The sequence below is a fragment of the Rhamphochromis sp. 'chilingali' genome (genome assembly GCF_963969265.1).
Source record: "Rhamphochromis sp. 'chilingali' genome assembly, chromosome: 12".
NCBI classification, from domain to species: Eukaryota; Metazoa; Chordata; class Actinopteri; order Cichliformes; family Cichlidae; genus Rhamphochromis; species Rhamphochromis sp. 'chilingali'.
In genome coordinates, this window is record NC_137939.1 from 12426630 (window position 1) to 12444363 (window position 17734).

General features: G+C 39.2%; 1 protein-coding gene across 1 annotated transcript in view; it reads right to left on the reverse strand.

The window, feature by feature from the left end:
* Positions 1 to 17734, reverse strand: part of ctnnbl1 (catenin, beta like 1) — a 77647-nt gene that overhangs the window by 34778 nt on the left and 25135 nt on the right. The window contains exon 11 of the mRNA XM_080898483.1: positions 16370 to 16551. Coding sequence (XP_080754609.1) covers positions 16370 to 16551 — 182 coding nt within the window. The remainder of the gene's footprint in view (positions 1 to 16369; positions 16552 to 17734) is intronic.

Here is a 17734-nt window from a genome sequence, read left to right on the forward strand (position 1 = left end):
AGCTTCCTCATCTGTCTTAGAAAAGTGTGCAATCAATACCTCATTTAAATGTTTTCTTTCAAACCTCCTTCAGTATTTCACTATGGGAAGCGCCCTCTGGCGTGACCAATCACGGAAGCGCCACTACCACCACGCCTGTTCAAGACAGACCAATTACTTCAAGGACAAGGGCCCCCCCAACCCCTGGCCCCCACACTAGGCATTCTCACTTTCTTCCCTGTAAAGATTATAAGAGCTCCTCAGCGGTCCTCAACCAGAATAATTAATTTAATATGTTCATTGACGCAGCCATTAAGGTTGTTCAAGAACGTGGTTTTTTTTTTTAGTTTTCGGGAACATTTATTATGCTGTAGCTTTGTATTTTCATTGAGGAAATAATAGCAGTTGTCGCGTTACTGCTAGCACATCCTGTGCCTTTGGTAGAATTGTGGGTATGTACTAGGGGTGCAACGATACACAAAATTCATGGTTCGGTTCGATACTCTGGTATCACGGTTCGATATTTTTTCGATACAAGAAAATGTTCATGCCTTTTTAATTTGTCATTTATTAAAATTATAAATATATGTTTTAACTCAAAAGTATGGTTTTTAAATGTAATGTTGCTGAAACAACAAATTAAAATAAATAAATAAATCTATCTGATCGAGAAATCACTCATCTTTGGAAAAGAGAGTTTATTACAGATAAATGGCTCTTTCCAAAATAAAAGCTATACTATCCGCTTCTTCTGGGCTATATTCTCAGCAGCATATTAAACATATCAGGTCCCCATAAGGAGAATCATGTGCTAACGGCTGTCTAAATGACTCGGGTAAAGTTTGTAGCATGCATGCTTGTTGTTTTTGTCTGCTTCCACTTGTCTTTGCACTAGGATGCTGTCGGTGTAAATGTGCAGTGATATTCGTTGTGTTCCCACTAGTGCTGTCAGCGTTAATCTCGTTAAAATGACATTAACGCCATAACGCAGCAAATCTCCGTTAACGAGTTACCACGGATCGCCCCGTGTGTGGGGCTGGACGGGGTCAACACGTTAACAAGATAACTGTGCTAACGCACTAGTTCCCACCAATTGAGCATTGCGTGGCACATCCGACATATTGTTTTTCTTTTGTCCATGACGCGCTTACCATCAGGGTCATGCTTCACATGAAAACCAAGATAGTTCCAAACGCCAGATCTGAATGAGGGTGGGGGAGGTTCAGCTTTGAGCTTAGCTTCTGTCTTGCTAGCTTGAGCTGCGCTCAGTGGATCTGCACTCGACAGTGCAGCCTAGGCACAGTAGTTGAACGCAGATTCACTGAGCGCTCAACACAGACAGCATTGTCAGAAGAAAAGTTGATAAAATAAATAAAATTTTTTGTATTGTTCGATACATATGCGTACCGAACCAAAAGCACTGTATCGAACGGTTCAATACCGATACGAGTATCGTTGCACCCCTAGTATGTACGGACATGTTTTATTTTTTTTATGAAGCCAGACATAAAGCCAAGAGAGCAGTGTGACTGGACCTTGTTTCTGAACTTTCGTCCCCTGGGTTAATTAGCCGCCAGGGTGGAGGAATGGCAAGCACGCGCAGTCTATTCATGAGTGTTAACAACCGTTGCCAGGGGCTACAGGCTACAGTTTGCAACGAAACCAACCATTTACAATGGCGTGGTGGGTTCAATGGCTACAGAGCAGGGCCAAAAAGGCTTTAGAGAGCAAAATATCCTCTCTCTTAAGCTGAGGAGTGGTATCTAGGCTTTTATTCCAGACATTTCCAAATTCCGAAAAGGTGGGGGATCATTTGGTCCCATTCTGAAATTAACGCTCCCTCAGTTCTCACCTCAGAAAATACAAATTCAGAATGTTGACACAAAATGTGTTGTTTCGATCTATTCACATCGATAGATCTACAAGACACTCATTTCCACATTTCCAGTTCTGGATAAATGCTAATTCTTTAGGTTTGCGTTCCAGGGCATAGCCTACAAATAACTCTGTTTCGCAACAGAAAGCTGGTCTCATTAACAGCTTGCTTGCGTTTAACTGGACTGATTGTTTCGGTGATTTCCGTCATTTCCCCAGGGGCTGTCCTCGCTGCAGCTGGATGTGAGACGTTATCTCAGTCATATGGCCAAAATTTCTCCCCGAATGTCTACTGGCTCTCGGTCACTGGAGGGACCCCAAACTGTTCACTGTTGGTGACCCTTTGAATACCGTTATTATGAGGAAAATTGACAATGGATACTACATTAACAGGATAGGGGTATATTTCCGAGGGGTCCGCCGTAAATGACACCTCGCTAGAAATTACTTGGAGCTGGCAGCAGTTTTTCCAACGCTGAAGTTAGAGCTGGGCGATAGAACGATAACGATATGTATCGCGATATAACTTTTACTCGATAGAGAAATTAAGCTATCGCGATAGACCTCGCCGCTCTTGTCCTCTTAAAAAAAAGAAAAAAGAAAAAAAAGAGAACAGCCAATCCAAATTAAGTAGCGCAGAGCCGAACCAATCACAGCCGCAGCGTCACGTCACGTGACTTGTTACGTACAGCACAAGTGCCAAGCCGCACATGTGTACTTGTTTGGGAAGCAGCCAGCCACCGTACCGCCCGGGTAATGGAGGAAATGAGTGAGCCGACTAGAAAAAAATCAACCGAGCGTGACCGAAGAGAAAACAGATGATGCTTCCAACGCCGGAGAGATTGTCGAACGGAAGAGCCATAGAAGTTCCGTAGTGTGAAGGTATTTCGGCTATTTCAAGTCTGACTTAAAAACAGAGTAGCGTGCACTGTAAATTGTGCCGAAAGCAAGTCTGGAAATTAGGGCTGAACGATATATCGCATTTGCGATAATATCGCGACATGATCAAGTGCAATTTTCTAACCGCAAAGGCTGCGATTATACTCTGGACATGTCCAAATTCATGGGCTGCATCCTCCTGAGGCCGCATTTGTAGACCGATTACGTCACAGCGACGCGCCGAAGGCTGTCCAAATTACTACCATATCCCAGAATTCATAGCGCGGCCCAGCCAAACTCCAGTTTCCAACAATGGCGGCCGCTACTAAGTTTTAAAATTACTCATACTAATCTTTCTGGGTCACAAAATAAACTTTTAACATATTTTCAGGCGAGAAAGTAGTTGTGTAAACATCAAATATCTGCTCGGTTTATCAAGATATCCCATATTTGCAAAAGTGCTTCGACGTTTTCAGAGGCGTCTGCTACCCACCAGCTCAACAGCTAGCCGGGAGCTCGAGGGTTACTGATGCGGCCGAGAACGGCACAACTCCCGGCACATCATTTTCAGATCACCGCGGAGTTTCGCTGCTCGGGTTAAACGTAATATATAAGTCACTTAGACAACCTAAAAATGTTATTGTTGGGCTTTTTTCAGTGTTTTGTTTGTTCGTGAGTAAATCGGTTTGGCTGAGATTAAAGTTATTAGATTAGATAAAATAAAACTTTATTAATCCCCCGGGTGGGTTCCTCCTTGGTTTTCACACAGCTGACTAAACGTCAAACAGAAAACTTATTAAACAGAAGTATGAGACAGTCGAGAATTTACGCCAGTGTCTGGTTATATTTTAGATAGCAAGAAGCAGACGGCCGAGTTTATTAAACTCCACCGAGACAGCGGTGACGCTAATCAGAAGGCTAGACCGTCCAATTTCACGCCTTTAAATTTTAAAGGCGTGTTTGTGTGTGTGTTTATACAATTGCTATTATGTTTGCACTTTATGTGTAATGTTACTGACTGCAGAGATCAGTAAGATGTGTGTATTTTTTATTTATTAGTTTTATTTATTTAATATTATTTTTTAATTGAATGACTGTCTAGTAGTTCACAGATGTCGAAAAACTGAGTGTGGTAAAGCCACTGATTTTGTTTATGTATATTTCTGCAATCTGCACATTGTACTGACTTTCATTTTAATGTTTACACCAGGGTTCCTTGTCAGCACTTTATGCTCAGATGTTTGTAAGCTAAAAATAAACTATTGTGTATGTTCAAATATACTGTTGTGATTGAAGAAGTTAAATAAAAATGTCAGTCATCAATTCATGCATCACCTCATGTCATCATAACAGAGGTCTGTCTTCCAGGAAAGAACAGTTTAAAATTAATGTAATATAGTATTGGCCATACTATATGATGTATTGCTTGTCTTTGTTTAATAATACAGAAGACAAAGACCTTAAAAAATAATCGCATATCGCATCGCAATTGCAATATTGGGGCAAAAAAATCGCAATTAGATTATTTTCCATAATCGTTCAGCCCTACTGGAAATACAATAAACTGGTGCATGCGCTACGTCCACACGTACCCGGGTATTTTTGAAAACGCAGATTTTTCTATGCTTTTGCACCTTTCGTCCACACGTAAACTGCGTTTTTGGTCACTGAAAACGAAGATTTTTAAAAACTCTGTTTTTGCATTTACGTGTGGACTAGAAAAACGGAGAAAACGCAGCGTCAAAGGTGTGCGCCACGTTATTGTTTCGGTGAAATGAATTTCTACAATACTGTTAATTCTACTCTCTGCAGTGTTTAAATGCTTACATATACACACAGTTACTGTCCCTCCACACATACGACTCAGTTCTGCTTCTATGCCCCAGCTTTGTTTACTTTTTCCCACCGAGGCTTCTAGACTTCTGATTGGCCAACATTTCTGCACGGTTAGGAATCTAGCGCCACCTGCTGCTTTGGCATATTCATAGCAGCGTTTTCCTTCATTTCTGCCTTTATGTGTGGACGGGATTATTTTTTAAAACGAAAACGGAAAATCTCCGTTTTCAAAAATACCCGTGTACGTGTGGACGTAGCCTCAGTCTCTGACTGGAAGCGCTAATTCGTCATTCGGCTTTTGTCAGACTAAAGTAACTGTTAAAAGTGTTTGAAAAGCTCAGCTATACAACAAGGAGAGATTGAGAATTTCCTTTTAGTTCTGTTTATTTGATATTGACAAAAGTTAGTTTTGTCTGTTCTTCTGTAAAACAAACTAAGATTTATTTTTAGAATTAATATTTTGTTTCTAAGTGGAATTGACAATTTAGTCTGTTTCGTTTGTTCTATTTTGAAACTTAAACGCTTTAGCGGCTGCCTTTTGTGTAGTTTGCAATATTTGCCTTTATCTATCTGAAAAAGTCTCATGTTCCTTAAGTACATCTACCCTGTTGAACTTATTATGGGAAATAAATATTTAAATAAAAACAAGCTGCTGATTATTTCACATTTTACTCGTGAGCAACGGCACATTTAAATCTTACAAATATAGTTATTTGGCTTATATCGTGATAGATATCGTTATCGCCTGAAATGAAAAAAACATATCGTGATATGAAAAAATCTCATATCGCCCAGCTCTAGCTGAAGTGTTTTTTGCCGCTTCTGAAAAGTTGTCATATCTTAGTTAAAACAGACATAACAGCAGTGCGTATATACACCGTCATGAGGAACTTGCTCTGTAACTTTGCACAGACTGACACACAGCCTGATTACGTGCAGCAGCAAACACCTCCTGTCATTACGCACGACACACATTCCCAGTGTGTTGAACACCATGGCAGATCTGCTCTCTAGAGGGAATCAACTCTACCGGGAGTTTAGACCCAATTCAGAAATGGTGCAACAGCTGTGGGAGAGGTTCGGACAGATCTGTTCGCATCACACAAAAATGCACAATGTCCTCTGTTCTTTTCGTTAAGAAACAAGGGCACGCCATTAAGCGAGGATGCACCCATCCTATTGCTGGCTTTGGCATCAGCGAAAACAATGAGTGATTTGCATGCTATGAATGACTTATCTATGTCCTGTTCCTGTCTGCAGTTTGTCCCCCATCCTTATAATAATTTTATAAGGTGGCTCTGCGCCCCTGCCTTCATGCCTAAGGTTAGGGAGTCTACCTATAGCTGCCCCAGGATCTATCAGCTTTTCCTCTGCCATTTGTTGCTGAGAGCCAGAGGTGGCTAAACTCATTTTGTCCTGTCCGATCATTAGCAATCTGGGAGTAGGCTATATCTCCCATAGTGAGATACCACAATTGGTTTTCAGAGAACAGAGGTTATACAAGTAACCAAAACTTTTGAATAATGAGTGTAACAACTGGGGGGGGCAATCCACAACAAAGTCCTTCAAAAACAACACTAGATCAATGGATATTGCCGTTATAAATGTCAAGCAACAATGTCGTCTGAAAAGCCTACCTCACCGTGTTAGGGTTACATCATTGCTGACAATAAGACAACGCGAGACTGCTGTTAGTGTTTGCACTTCCAAAAAGTAATGCACGAAACCCTCGAGTAAAGTTAAACTACTTCACAACAGTGAACAAGGTCCCTGTCAAATATTCCTAGAAATATTTGCACTCACATTACCCAATGCATAATATTCCAATTGCAAATATTCACTCATCCTCCTCCAATCATTCATCATTTGCATTTGCCTTGCCCCAGGGGATCCATAGCACTAAGTTAACATGCAAATAACCCTGAGGGGCCTGGATTCATTTATTGATTGACAGTTAAAGGAAGCATGGTGTAATTCTGAATGACAGAAGAACAGATAGGTGGTAGCTAAATGATAGACTGATTGAGTCTGGACTAAGAGCACCCTAGGGAGAGCAATCAGCCTCTCAGCACCACAGGATAGACTGTCAGGAGGTACCTGAAGGAGCATGAATGAATTGTGGTTTTGTTTGTTTGATTTATTTCATTGCTATCAATTTGCTATCATTAGCTTGGCTAAGTTTAAAAACTTAATCTACATATTGCCCCTAGGAAATGCATAATACATCTTGTTCCAATACCTGTTGGTGGGTACACAGTCTGATAATTTGGGAACTTGGGTGGAAATTTGCAGTCCTGGATGTTTTCAGCTGCCACAGTAACTAATGTTTCTGTCCTATTTTTGTCATAATTGAAGCAGTCATCTGTTTAATTAGCATCTTCACGGTTCCTCAGATGAGTACATAAACAGGTATCTGAGAGTATGTTCTTGGAAGCAGAAATGGATTTGTGGGCAGAAATGACAAAAATTAAGGTTTATTTATGCTCCTGTTGACAAAATGCAGGCCATCCTGATGACTTAACACACATGACATGCAGAATCTGTTTGAATATTTTGTGAGTTAAAATTATTCTTCTTAATACAGCTGTACACACCAACCGCACAATTTCCATAGAAGACTTTGTGGCATTTGTTTTTCTTTTAACCAAGCTTGAATTTTCAGATGCGAATAAACAGATCTGACCAATCAGACCACTGTGCTTGCAGCTCAAAATGCGCACAGGTACTGGATATACAAATAGTAAAATAATACTATTTTACCTCAGACACAGATAGATGCTGCTTCGGCTCAATTGGCTCTCTAAAATTGTTTTTCTGTCTGAAATGTGGTCCCAACTCTAAAAGCAAAAGCTCAAACTGCCCAACTGAGATCCTGAAATATGTACGAAAGTGGCCATGATAGAGCTTGAAATCTTGGCTCAAACCATGAAATTCTCCCTGGTGCTTGCTTGTCTTGAGAATTGGATGAACCCAGAATCTCCATTTCATCCTTTTTCTGTGCAGAAAGACCAGGTCCAGCTTGTCATCACTAAATTTCGACTTTTCTTTTTCCACTAAAATACAAGTTCATATCCAAAAAATTCAGAATTTAGCATCACTTTTTTGCAATGGACTTGGTGAGTAAAAGGCTTTTAGAAGTTCCTCTGGAGGATAAGGTCTGGAGAAAGAGACCCAAGTTCACATCTTCGGATTCATTCATTATGTTTCTCAGTAAGATTTTCAGACTTTGTAACACATTATACAGTACAGTTTTTCTTTATGGGAGCAGTTTTTGTATACAAAGTATATCTGGTTCTAGTCTATATTTGTCAGAACAGCCATGATCACAGATGAACTACAGGCAATGAAGCAATTTGTATGTAATTTGTATGGGACATCTAATGTTGTCCTTTCTGAGATGTAGCAAACAATAAGAGTTCCTTTACTAATGGAATTGAGCAAGGATGCTGCCAGGTTGGAATTTGTGGCAGGACACTTGACGTCTGCTCAGCATGCATATTTCAGACCATTTTTTCCAACGAAAAAAAAAGCAGCTGTCAGGTTAAATCAATATCTGACTGTACTGGACACACGCAGACAGCTCCGCCAGGTAAGATAAGAGAATTTTAAGGTTGCACTTTTATTGCTTCTAAACAGGTGTTAAAGTGGAACGGAACAATCCAGAATGGGAATCCCAGTTAATTAGTAGTCTAATCTGACAGGCAGTTTCCTAAAGAAAACTATCAAGAAAGTTATTTACCTCTGTGTTGCAACTTGTATGTTGCTCACAGTTGATGGGATGAAGATGCTTGTTCAGTACTTAGAAAGTAATGTCATCCCACAGTCAACTTATGTCTTCAACACATCCTTTCTTCTTGTAATCACTTTGACGTATTCATGCTCCAGATATCAATAAAGTTGCCTGGCTAAAACTACAGAAGATCAGAAGGGAAGGAAAAATGTTCATGTGTGATAATTCATTTTCAGAGACAGAGAAAGGTGTTAAAAAGAGAGGACCGTAGAAGAAGCTGTGAGATTATTTTCAGAGGTAAGGACTGCTCAGTGAAATCTGAAACGCTAAAAATCTAAAGGTTGGGTAAAGTTCTAAATTGTTTTTTATATGCATTAAAGCTATTTAAAAATTTAACAGTGCAAATGCAAATTCCTTGCTGAAAGTTTAACCAAAAGCCATTTCCAGTAGAAATGGGCTGACATATCCTGAGCATAACCATGTATAATATCCACTGAAGTTAAAAAGAGGTGCTTTGCAACATTAAACTGCAGTGTGCCAAATAAAAAAAGTCTAATATGTATTTTTCGGACCATAAGGTGCACAGGATTATAAGGCACATTAAGCAAAACAAAGCAGTCAGATAAATCAAACTTTATTCAACTCATTTTTCTTGCTTCCTCCACTTCTGTACCATGGATTCATTAATGCTGTATTCTATCACAGCTGCTCTATTCCCATGTTGTTGCAGTATATTAATGACTAACCTTCTATTGTGGATGGATTGTCTCAGTTGTTCTCCTGACTTAAGTTTGGTCCGTTTACAGCATCCTGCCATGCGATTGCATTTGTCTCTAACCGTCAGGAACCCTCACGTTAACTTTTATCGAGTGGAAAAGTGTTAGTGTTCATCCTCCAGCTTCACTGTTTATGTTATGCTAACATAGCTGTGTCGCTAGTGATCACGTAGCACATCATTATATACCAGCTAGCCCAACCTCAGTAACCTTACAAACGTCACTGCTGTTTAGTTTCCTGTCTGGAAGTGATAGCAGAGCTGTACGTTTGAATTTTTTCAGAAACCTCTCAGCAGAACATGGTATATCATGCATAGGTAACTAGCGAAAATAGCGAGCTAACTTCCTGTTAACTTCTAACTCCGTTAAATGTAATAAATTCTGTTTTCATTGATGCCTGGATGTTAAACTTCATAGTTAAACCTGGTAAAGCAGCAATGCTGATTGCTTTATTAAAGATGAAAGAATTTAGACAGTTTTTAACTCTCAGTGATGCCGCAGTGTTCGTTTGACTTTGGGACCTTGGGAGTTGGGAGTTTAGGACACAGATTACTCCCAGATTTACGAGCACCTTAGTCCGACAAATTTGGCAATAACGACGGCCCGCTTGCATGTTCTACAAAAAGAAATGTACTTTAGTGGGTATCTGACAGACAAACACCAAACCAGTTCCACATCACTGAAGTGGCACCATTTTTACAAACCAAATCTGGTTCATCCTCACTCAACGATCCGCTTTCTCCCTTCTCATTCTCCGTTGCCGCCATGCTTTTTCGGCCATGTGCGTATGAAAACAAAGGCACTGTGCATGCACGTTTTACCCATATTCTATCGCGATATTTCATTTTCTTATTGTTGCCTAACATTGTACTGGTATTATCGTGAACGGTATAATATGGCCCAGCCCTACTACTAAGTAATACATTTCGCCTAAATGTTGTCCAAGTCCCTTTCTGATCAGTCTGTTGAAATAAACCGTTTATATACAGTACAAGTTAATATACCCCAGCACATTTCATTAAAGTTTACAGAGATAAAACATGATCCCCCTACAGAGGAAAGACCAAATATGAAGAAGATGTTAATTAGATATGTCTTTACACAAGGCTCTAAAAGCATATCTCTCCCTCTGAAATACACTAATAATAGGATTAACACAGCACGACTACGACAACACAGTTTGCAATCATACTTGTAAAATGTTACTGATACCAATCTATGCCTAAAACGTCTGTGCTGGGAGAAGGATGAATAAAGGAGATTTCTATTTGATTCTGGGCTTTTTTCCCGAAATATACAAGTTTCATCTTAATATCTAGATAACCAAGTTTTTCCATTATAGTCACTTATCTAATGTCATATATTTTACTATGCATTCATGCTTTAAGAAAAAAAAATCTCATTTGTTAATATCAGAGAAGAGATGCTTGTGATAAAGTAATAAGATGATAGAGTTTGATGTTTCGTCTTTGTAATGAAATCTCTTCTTGAGGACGAGGAGGAGTGGAGTTGCTTTCATAAAGGGATGCCGTTTCCATCAAATGGTCTATTCCATCTTTTATACCCACAACGTGTATATCTTGCAGACCTGCAGAGCCATAAAACATGATGGTGCTTCTGGTCTCTTTCTGGCAGCATGTCTCACTCATTACCTATAGTAGTGCAGTCATTAGAAAATAAGGGTCGCGATACGGCCGTTCGCAGCACTGGAAGGTGTTTGTGTGGCATTCAAAATGTATCATGCACAAAGGCCTCTGTTCCCTCTCTCACCACCAAACAAACACGCACATGCACACAAGTGCACACACAAAATAAAAAAAAACTTTTCTGAGTTGGAGCTGGAGAAAGAGCTAGGACTATTGTGCCTCACCATGTAAATTAGTTGTTTACTTCTGTTCCCTCCCGCACTCGCTCACATCATTAGCCACCTAAATATAACAACCGGCTGCCACCAATTTCCATCATACAATCTCATTTCACTGGTAATGACAGAGTACATACACCAATAAACCGAGACCCTAAAACAAGGTGAATGGCGGAGTCGAGACAAGAATACTTATGAGCACAGAAATGTAATTTGTTGTTTGGGTTTTTCTTTTTTCCGCGTCTTTTCAGTGTTTTCTCGTCACTTACAATGCCCTATTAATTATGCCATTCTGTGTGCTAACTTGGTCTGGCAATCCCTGGTCATTTGGGCTATGCTAATTTCAAAAAGGATTTCACAGGGATCAGTCTTCACAAAAAGGTTTATGATAGAGAGACTAATAGAGTGAATGTAACCAAGGGGACTGTGGATAGAAGGACAGCGAGGTGCATACTTCCTAATTACTTCTGTTTGAAGCGCATGATAGTTAATTAATCTACGCTGTTATGTTATTCCAGAGAACCACTTGAGTCACACCATATTCAATTAGAAGTCTTACGGAGAAGGAGGGTTCACTCTTATATTGTGACAGGCAACTCATTACATCTATTGCTGTTTGACGAATCAATACAGACGTGATTGGGAGAGTTACGCAGGTCCCATTTGTAACCACAGAGAATAATAACAGTAATCATGTGCCAAATATCAAACTAGGAGCACTATATTGATTCTACGAAGTTATTTTGAGTCCCCCTCCCCCCAATGATTATGTTTGTATTTGAAAAAAAAATAAATAAAAAAAATAAAATAGAAAATAGTAGAGATGCACAAAATCAGAATTAGTCTGCTTCATGCACAGTGGTAGAGGCAAACAGCTGTCCACACAAGTTCAACAAAGTAAATATAAGTAAAGTAAAAAGGCAGCTAAAGCAGCTGGTGTGCCCCACACACACACACACACACACACACACACACACACACACACACACACACACACACACACACACACACACACACACACACACACACACACACACACACAATGTTTCAATAAAAAGTTTGTAATTTACTAGTTGGTGTAATGCTGCATAAAAATTAGAATAAACAAAACACTTAAAAGACAATTTTGAATTCATTGTATGCCTGTTGCTTATATCTGACAGGAAATATGTGCAGTGTTTTGGTGTTGCTGGTATAACCTTTTCCTCTTTATCATTAATAGAAATCTTGAACTGTTAAGAGAAATGTAGAAATTTGTTCGAGTGAACCATCCTCTTTGTAGCTTTGGATAAAAACATGGAAGATTAAGTTAGATTAACTGGGGCTTCTATAGGGCTTTTCCACGCTGAGCTTTGAAATGTTCTTTACTAGAAGCAACATTCACTGATTCATACACACATTTAATACAGCACTTTGATGTATGTGTTTAAGCACTCTATAGCTACCACTCCAAGCGATGCTTTCAAAACTCAAGGAGCCAGGGATCAAACCACTCACGTTCGCATTAGTGGATGGCTTGCGACACCTCCAGAGACACAGCCACCCATTTAATTAAAAGACCTCACATTCCATAGGAATATATTCCATAGGAGGGAAAATATTTTAACTCTCCAAATCCAAAAATGTAATATTTTTGAACATTTTTGTAGTTTGCAGTTTACAAGAGAAGTTGAAAATCTTGACATTTAAGAGAAATGCATTTAGTGCATATGTAATAAATTCCACCTGCCTACTTCCACCTTCAGTAGGAACTGTTCTGCATTTATGATTTAAAAAATAAATAAATTATATATATATATATATATATATATATATATATATATATATATATATATATATATATATATATATATATATATATATATATATATATATATATATATATATTAGGGGTGCAACGATACACAAAATTCACGGTTCGGTTCGGTTCGATACTTTGGTGTCACGGTTCGATATTTTTTCGATAAAAAAAATGTTCATGCCTTTTTAATTTGTCATTTATTAAAATTATAAATATATATTTTAACTCAAAAGTACAGTTTTTAAATTTAACCCTAACCCTTGTGCGTGTTTTTTATTTTGACAGCGAATGCGCACCTGCGGACCACTTATGTGCAGCCCTGGTTATTTAGCTTGTCATATTGCAGCCACAGAAATTCTTTTGTCCATGAAACCATAAAGCTGCACTTTCTTTTTGCCTTATAGTCTGATTTGTCATAACTTCTCCGTTTTGTGGTAAGCTTTTCTTTGGCTGTCACTTCTTCACCCTGACCTGTCTTATTTGGCTCAGCAGAACTAAAATATATATCTGTCTGTGAAGGTTCTCAGTCATCCAGGTCATCGTAGTGAAATATATATCCTGCCGCACTCACATAAGCTCAGCGATTCTCTGCGCGATCAACCTCTCACATGTTTAAGCTGCGGGAGATTTCACTTGTCATGTTTGCATAGTAAGCTAACAATTAATAAGACGATGTCAGAGGAATTGGTGCGCAAATTATCATCACTCACAGATCAGTGCTGTCGCTCTCTATACACAGTTCGCGCGATTGCAAAGTGAAAGCAAAAAAACAAGCGCAAATTCAAACGCGATTTCAATATGTCACATATTGACAGTGGCTCACCGATGCCAATGACATAATTACCCAGCTACATTTCCGAAAGAATGCAAAAGCATTGACATATATTTTTCCTTCCTACAATAGCCCGACGGGCAGGGCAGAGATAGATTTTGGTACCCCGACTGAAAAACACCACACCAAAGTATCGAACCGAACCGTGAATTTTGTGTATCGTTGCACCCCTAATATATATATATATATATATATATATATATATATATATAATAATGTCATGTAATGATGCCTATAAAAAGGACCAGTAGTAATTCCCCAGTTTTTCCCTTGAAGACCACAAATCAGCCCAACTGAGCATGGTTTGATTTGGCCTAAAAACATCATTTTCTGATTCTGAGCTTGACCTCTTTAATCATTACTGCATATCACACTGTTGATCTCCAAACACAGCTTATGTTGTCAAATACAAACCCATGAAGACCACATTTGTCAAAATTCAAGGGCTGGGAGAACCTTGGGGATGGATTTCCACATTAGTCTTTTAAGAGTATGTCTGCCCTGCCAGAGGCTTCAACACACTGAGGGGGGGCTTTATTATCTTGGTCCTGCTCTTCAAGGGGGTCAAAGGTTAATTTATTGAGTCCCTGGGTGAAAATGGGACACAATGGAAGACAATTTGTTCTTCTCTGCAGAGCAAGCAAGCCCCAGCTGACATATGAAACCTAATTAATACGAACAGAAGGAGAGGAAGGATTTTACGTCTCGGTCGTTGATAATCAAACAAAGGGCAGAGAGATGGACAAGCTGTCTACCTCCTCTTCCTTCAGTCTCCTCTCCATTTTTATTCACTTGTCGTGTATGACACGAACCTACGTCTCTCTCGCCGTCTCTCGTTTGCGCTTCCTATCTCTCACTCAGAGACAAGAGAGGTTCGAGAGCACAGGCAGGAAAATCAATCAAGATTGGATTGATAGTGTAAACTGACAGGCCAAAGAGGTAGCAAACCATGATACATGAGCAGATTAGGACTGAGAGCGCCTGCAGGAAATGAGTGTGACTAGACGTTGCAGAAAACTAGAAAACAGGAGCAGAAACAAGTAGGGATGGGTATCGAAAAACGGTTCTTGTTGAGAACCGGTTCCCACTGTTTCCATTCCTTGGAATTGTTTGCCATTTTTGCAAACGATTCCCTTATCGATTCCAGTCGCCCCGAATGACGTCACCATGTTGCGGAGCGTCATTTACCTGGCAGGAAACATGGCGGCTCAAACGCTCAAAAGTTAGGTTATACTTTACTAGCAATACTTGCAAAGTAGATACTTCATTTAAGGGAGGAAACACTACGAATATGCAAAAGCATTTGCTCACAAAACACGTGATAACCTTAAATGAATGTCGTGTTTTTAATTCCGCTCCGGACTCGTGAATCTCAACCCAGCAGCAGCGGTAACGTTTGCATGTCCTCTCCCGTTAATGCGGCAGGTAAACAGTGCATATTATGTTAGCACGATCTGCCTTATTACAAAACCTGCCATTACTGTGCATTTAGGTGACCATGATGAGAGAGACAGACAGAGTCTGGCTCAGATGCTGGCAGTTGTCGCTGCAGTCTACCGGTAGCGTCTCCTTTCAGGCCACGATAGACGAATGTCACCGAGCAGTGACTAAGTTTGTGGTAAAAGGTTTGCACCCATCTGCCACAGCAGATGCCTCTAATTTTCAGAAAGTGAATGTGTTTAATTGTAGGCAGGGACATTACTGGATATTCTGCGGCAATTGCTACAGAATAATTTATGTTATACTTTGTTATTGCTACAGAAGAATATTTATTTTATTATTTTACATTTACAATTTTTTTTCCTGGGGACCCTGTGACACCCCATTGAAGAGCTGTAGGCTGTGGGTCTCTTAAGATCTCACTGTTGGGTTTGTAAGGCCATGTTACTCCTAAATTTCTATCTTGGTCAAAGAGAAGATATAAAACAACAACTGTCAATTTCTTGATATTCGTTTAGAATCACATCTGTAAACCCTGAATATTTATTACTCGGTGACTTGTATATATTGTGCCAGTCCTCATATCTTAACATACTGTGTTGATAAATAGTCTAGTTTGTTTTTGTTGACGCTAGTGTACTGGAGCAACTGTAACCCACATAATTTCCCTAGGGATTAATAAAGTATTCTGATTCTGAAGAGTCACCATAACTTTAAAAAGAGACTTGCTGCCCCTCATACAAAGGTTTAAAGAGGGACATGTCTTTTCAGGTATGGTCACAATTAAAAATGAACCACAGTTTGTTTAGTTCTGTGAGCAGCCGAGTTCATTAAAGCTACAGTGTTTTATCATTTAGTCCCAGGGCCCATTTAAAACCTAGAATCGCAATACAGCAACACTGTGATGTTGAACATTATTCAAAACAATTATCTTTAACACATCACAATGTCTGTTTAACTCAAAGAAGAAGAAAAATGCAAAAACTTTATGCAACTAACATTAACCAATTTCAAGGCTGCATCTCTTCAGGTTTTTGCCTTTTCCCTGCTCTCAAACGCTGTGCTTTGTAGACATTTGAAAAGTGCCACCACGAGGAGTCATGAAGTACTGACACAAAGTGAAAAAGTCAATACATTGGCACCAGTGTATTGATAATGTCTCTGAGAAAATGAAACCAAAAACAGTCCAATCCCATCAATATTTTGTCCCCCTAGATTTTACGCAGTTTAGAAATGTTGCAATAATTTCTTTTTCATTGCTTGAACCAACGTGTCACTCTACTCCAAGAGATCAAAACAAGGTAACAAGATTACAGCTGAACACAGCCTCGCTGACCTGCTGTAATTAGTAACTGACCTTCATGCTCCCGCTCTGAAACACCAGTTTTTCTCATCTTCTTAGGAGTTTTCATGAAAAGCGGGAAGATTGTTCGCAACCCCAAGATGTCCACAAATTTATGGCAGTTATCTGTTCCCTCTGGTCCAATCATTCCATGGTCCAGGACCTTCAGAGCACTGGTTCGGGACATCTTCTTTTCTCTGCAGGATAGAGAAGAAACACTGAATAAATCTTAAATGCAGGCTTTTTTATTTTGTCCTGGAAAAGTCTAGCTAACGGTATTGAGACACCGATAACAGACATGCCATTTTTTTAATGCATTTATATCTACATGAAATTTCAGCCTTGAGGTGCATGTTCTCATTTCTAACAGAAAAACAATATATATTTATTCCTGCAGAGTCAAACAACATGGATTAAATTGGACCACAGCTTTACATGATCACTAGAATTAACAGATACAAAAAAACAAGGTATTTGACAATTATGCTGCTGGAAATTTTAAGCACTTAAAATAAACAGTGGAGTGCATAAAGAATTACTTGTGCAAACACTTTTGTTATCGAGCACCACATAAAAGGGATTTCAGCACTTGCTTCTGGCTTTTGGAATGTTCTCTTATCTGCAAACAAAACATACAAGTGATCCAGATCTAAAATAAAAGAATACGTTTTTCGCTGTTCTCCTCAGCGTGAGGTTTGTGAATTTACTGACAAATACTTGGCGTTTTTGCGTGGCAACTTTAAACTTCTGTAGTGGTTCAGAAAATTCCTCAAACAGCTGCCTGGCAATCCTTCTTTATGGTAGCTGTAGGTGTTGTTGACAGTTTAGCAGTGCATAAACATATAATAATATCTTTCAGGGTCTATATGTCACATCCCTCGAGTATCTCTCTTCAAAGCCAGGGCTTGGTCTAAACAATTCTTAGCATTTCATAGCATTTCACAGACTAAAAATCATATCTTACAAACACACAGCTGCTTTATATTTGATTCACAACAAATAAGTGCAGTTTTAAAGAGCTGATTTGTACAAGTTGTAAAACAACACTCACAGTATTAAGCATGAGAGATTTGAGACGTTCAGGAACGTGCAAGCTTGCCAAGCAACAATGAAATGTTGCCTATATTCTCCACTCACATCATTTATTAAGTTGTATATCCCTAAAGGCTGTCGGCCCAATGTAATGCATGAAAACTCATATATGCTTTTACTAATAAAAGAAAACGAGTAAACACGACAAGATGAATTGTCATCTGTTTTTCATCATCAATTTATTGTAGTAATAACGAGGATATGCTGTTCTCTTCTCTTTGCATCAACCCCGTCCGCTCTACACACTTCTTGTAGGAAATGTAGCTGTCTATCAAAGTGTCACTTCCT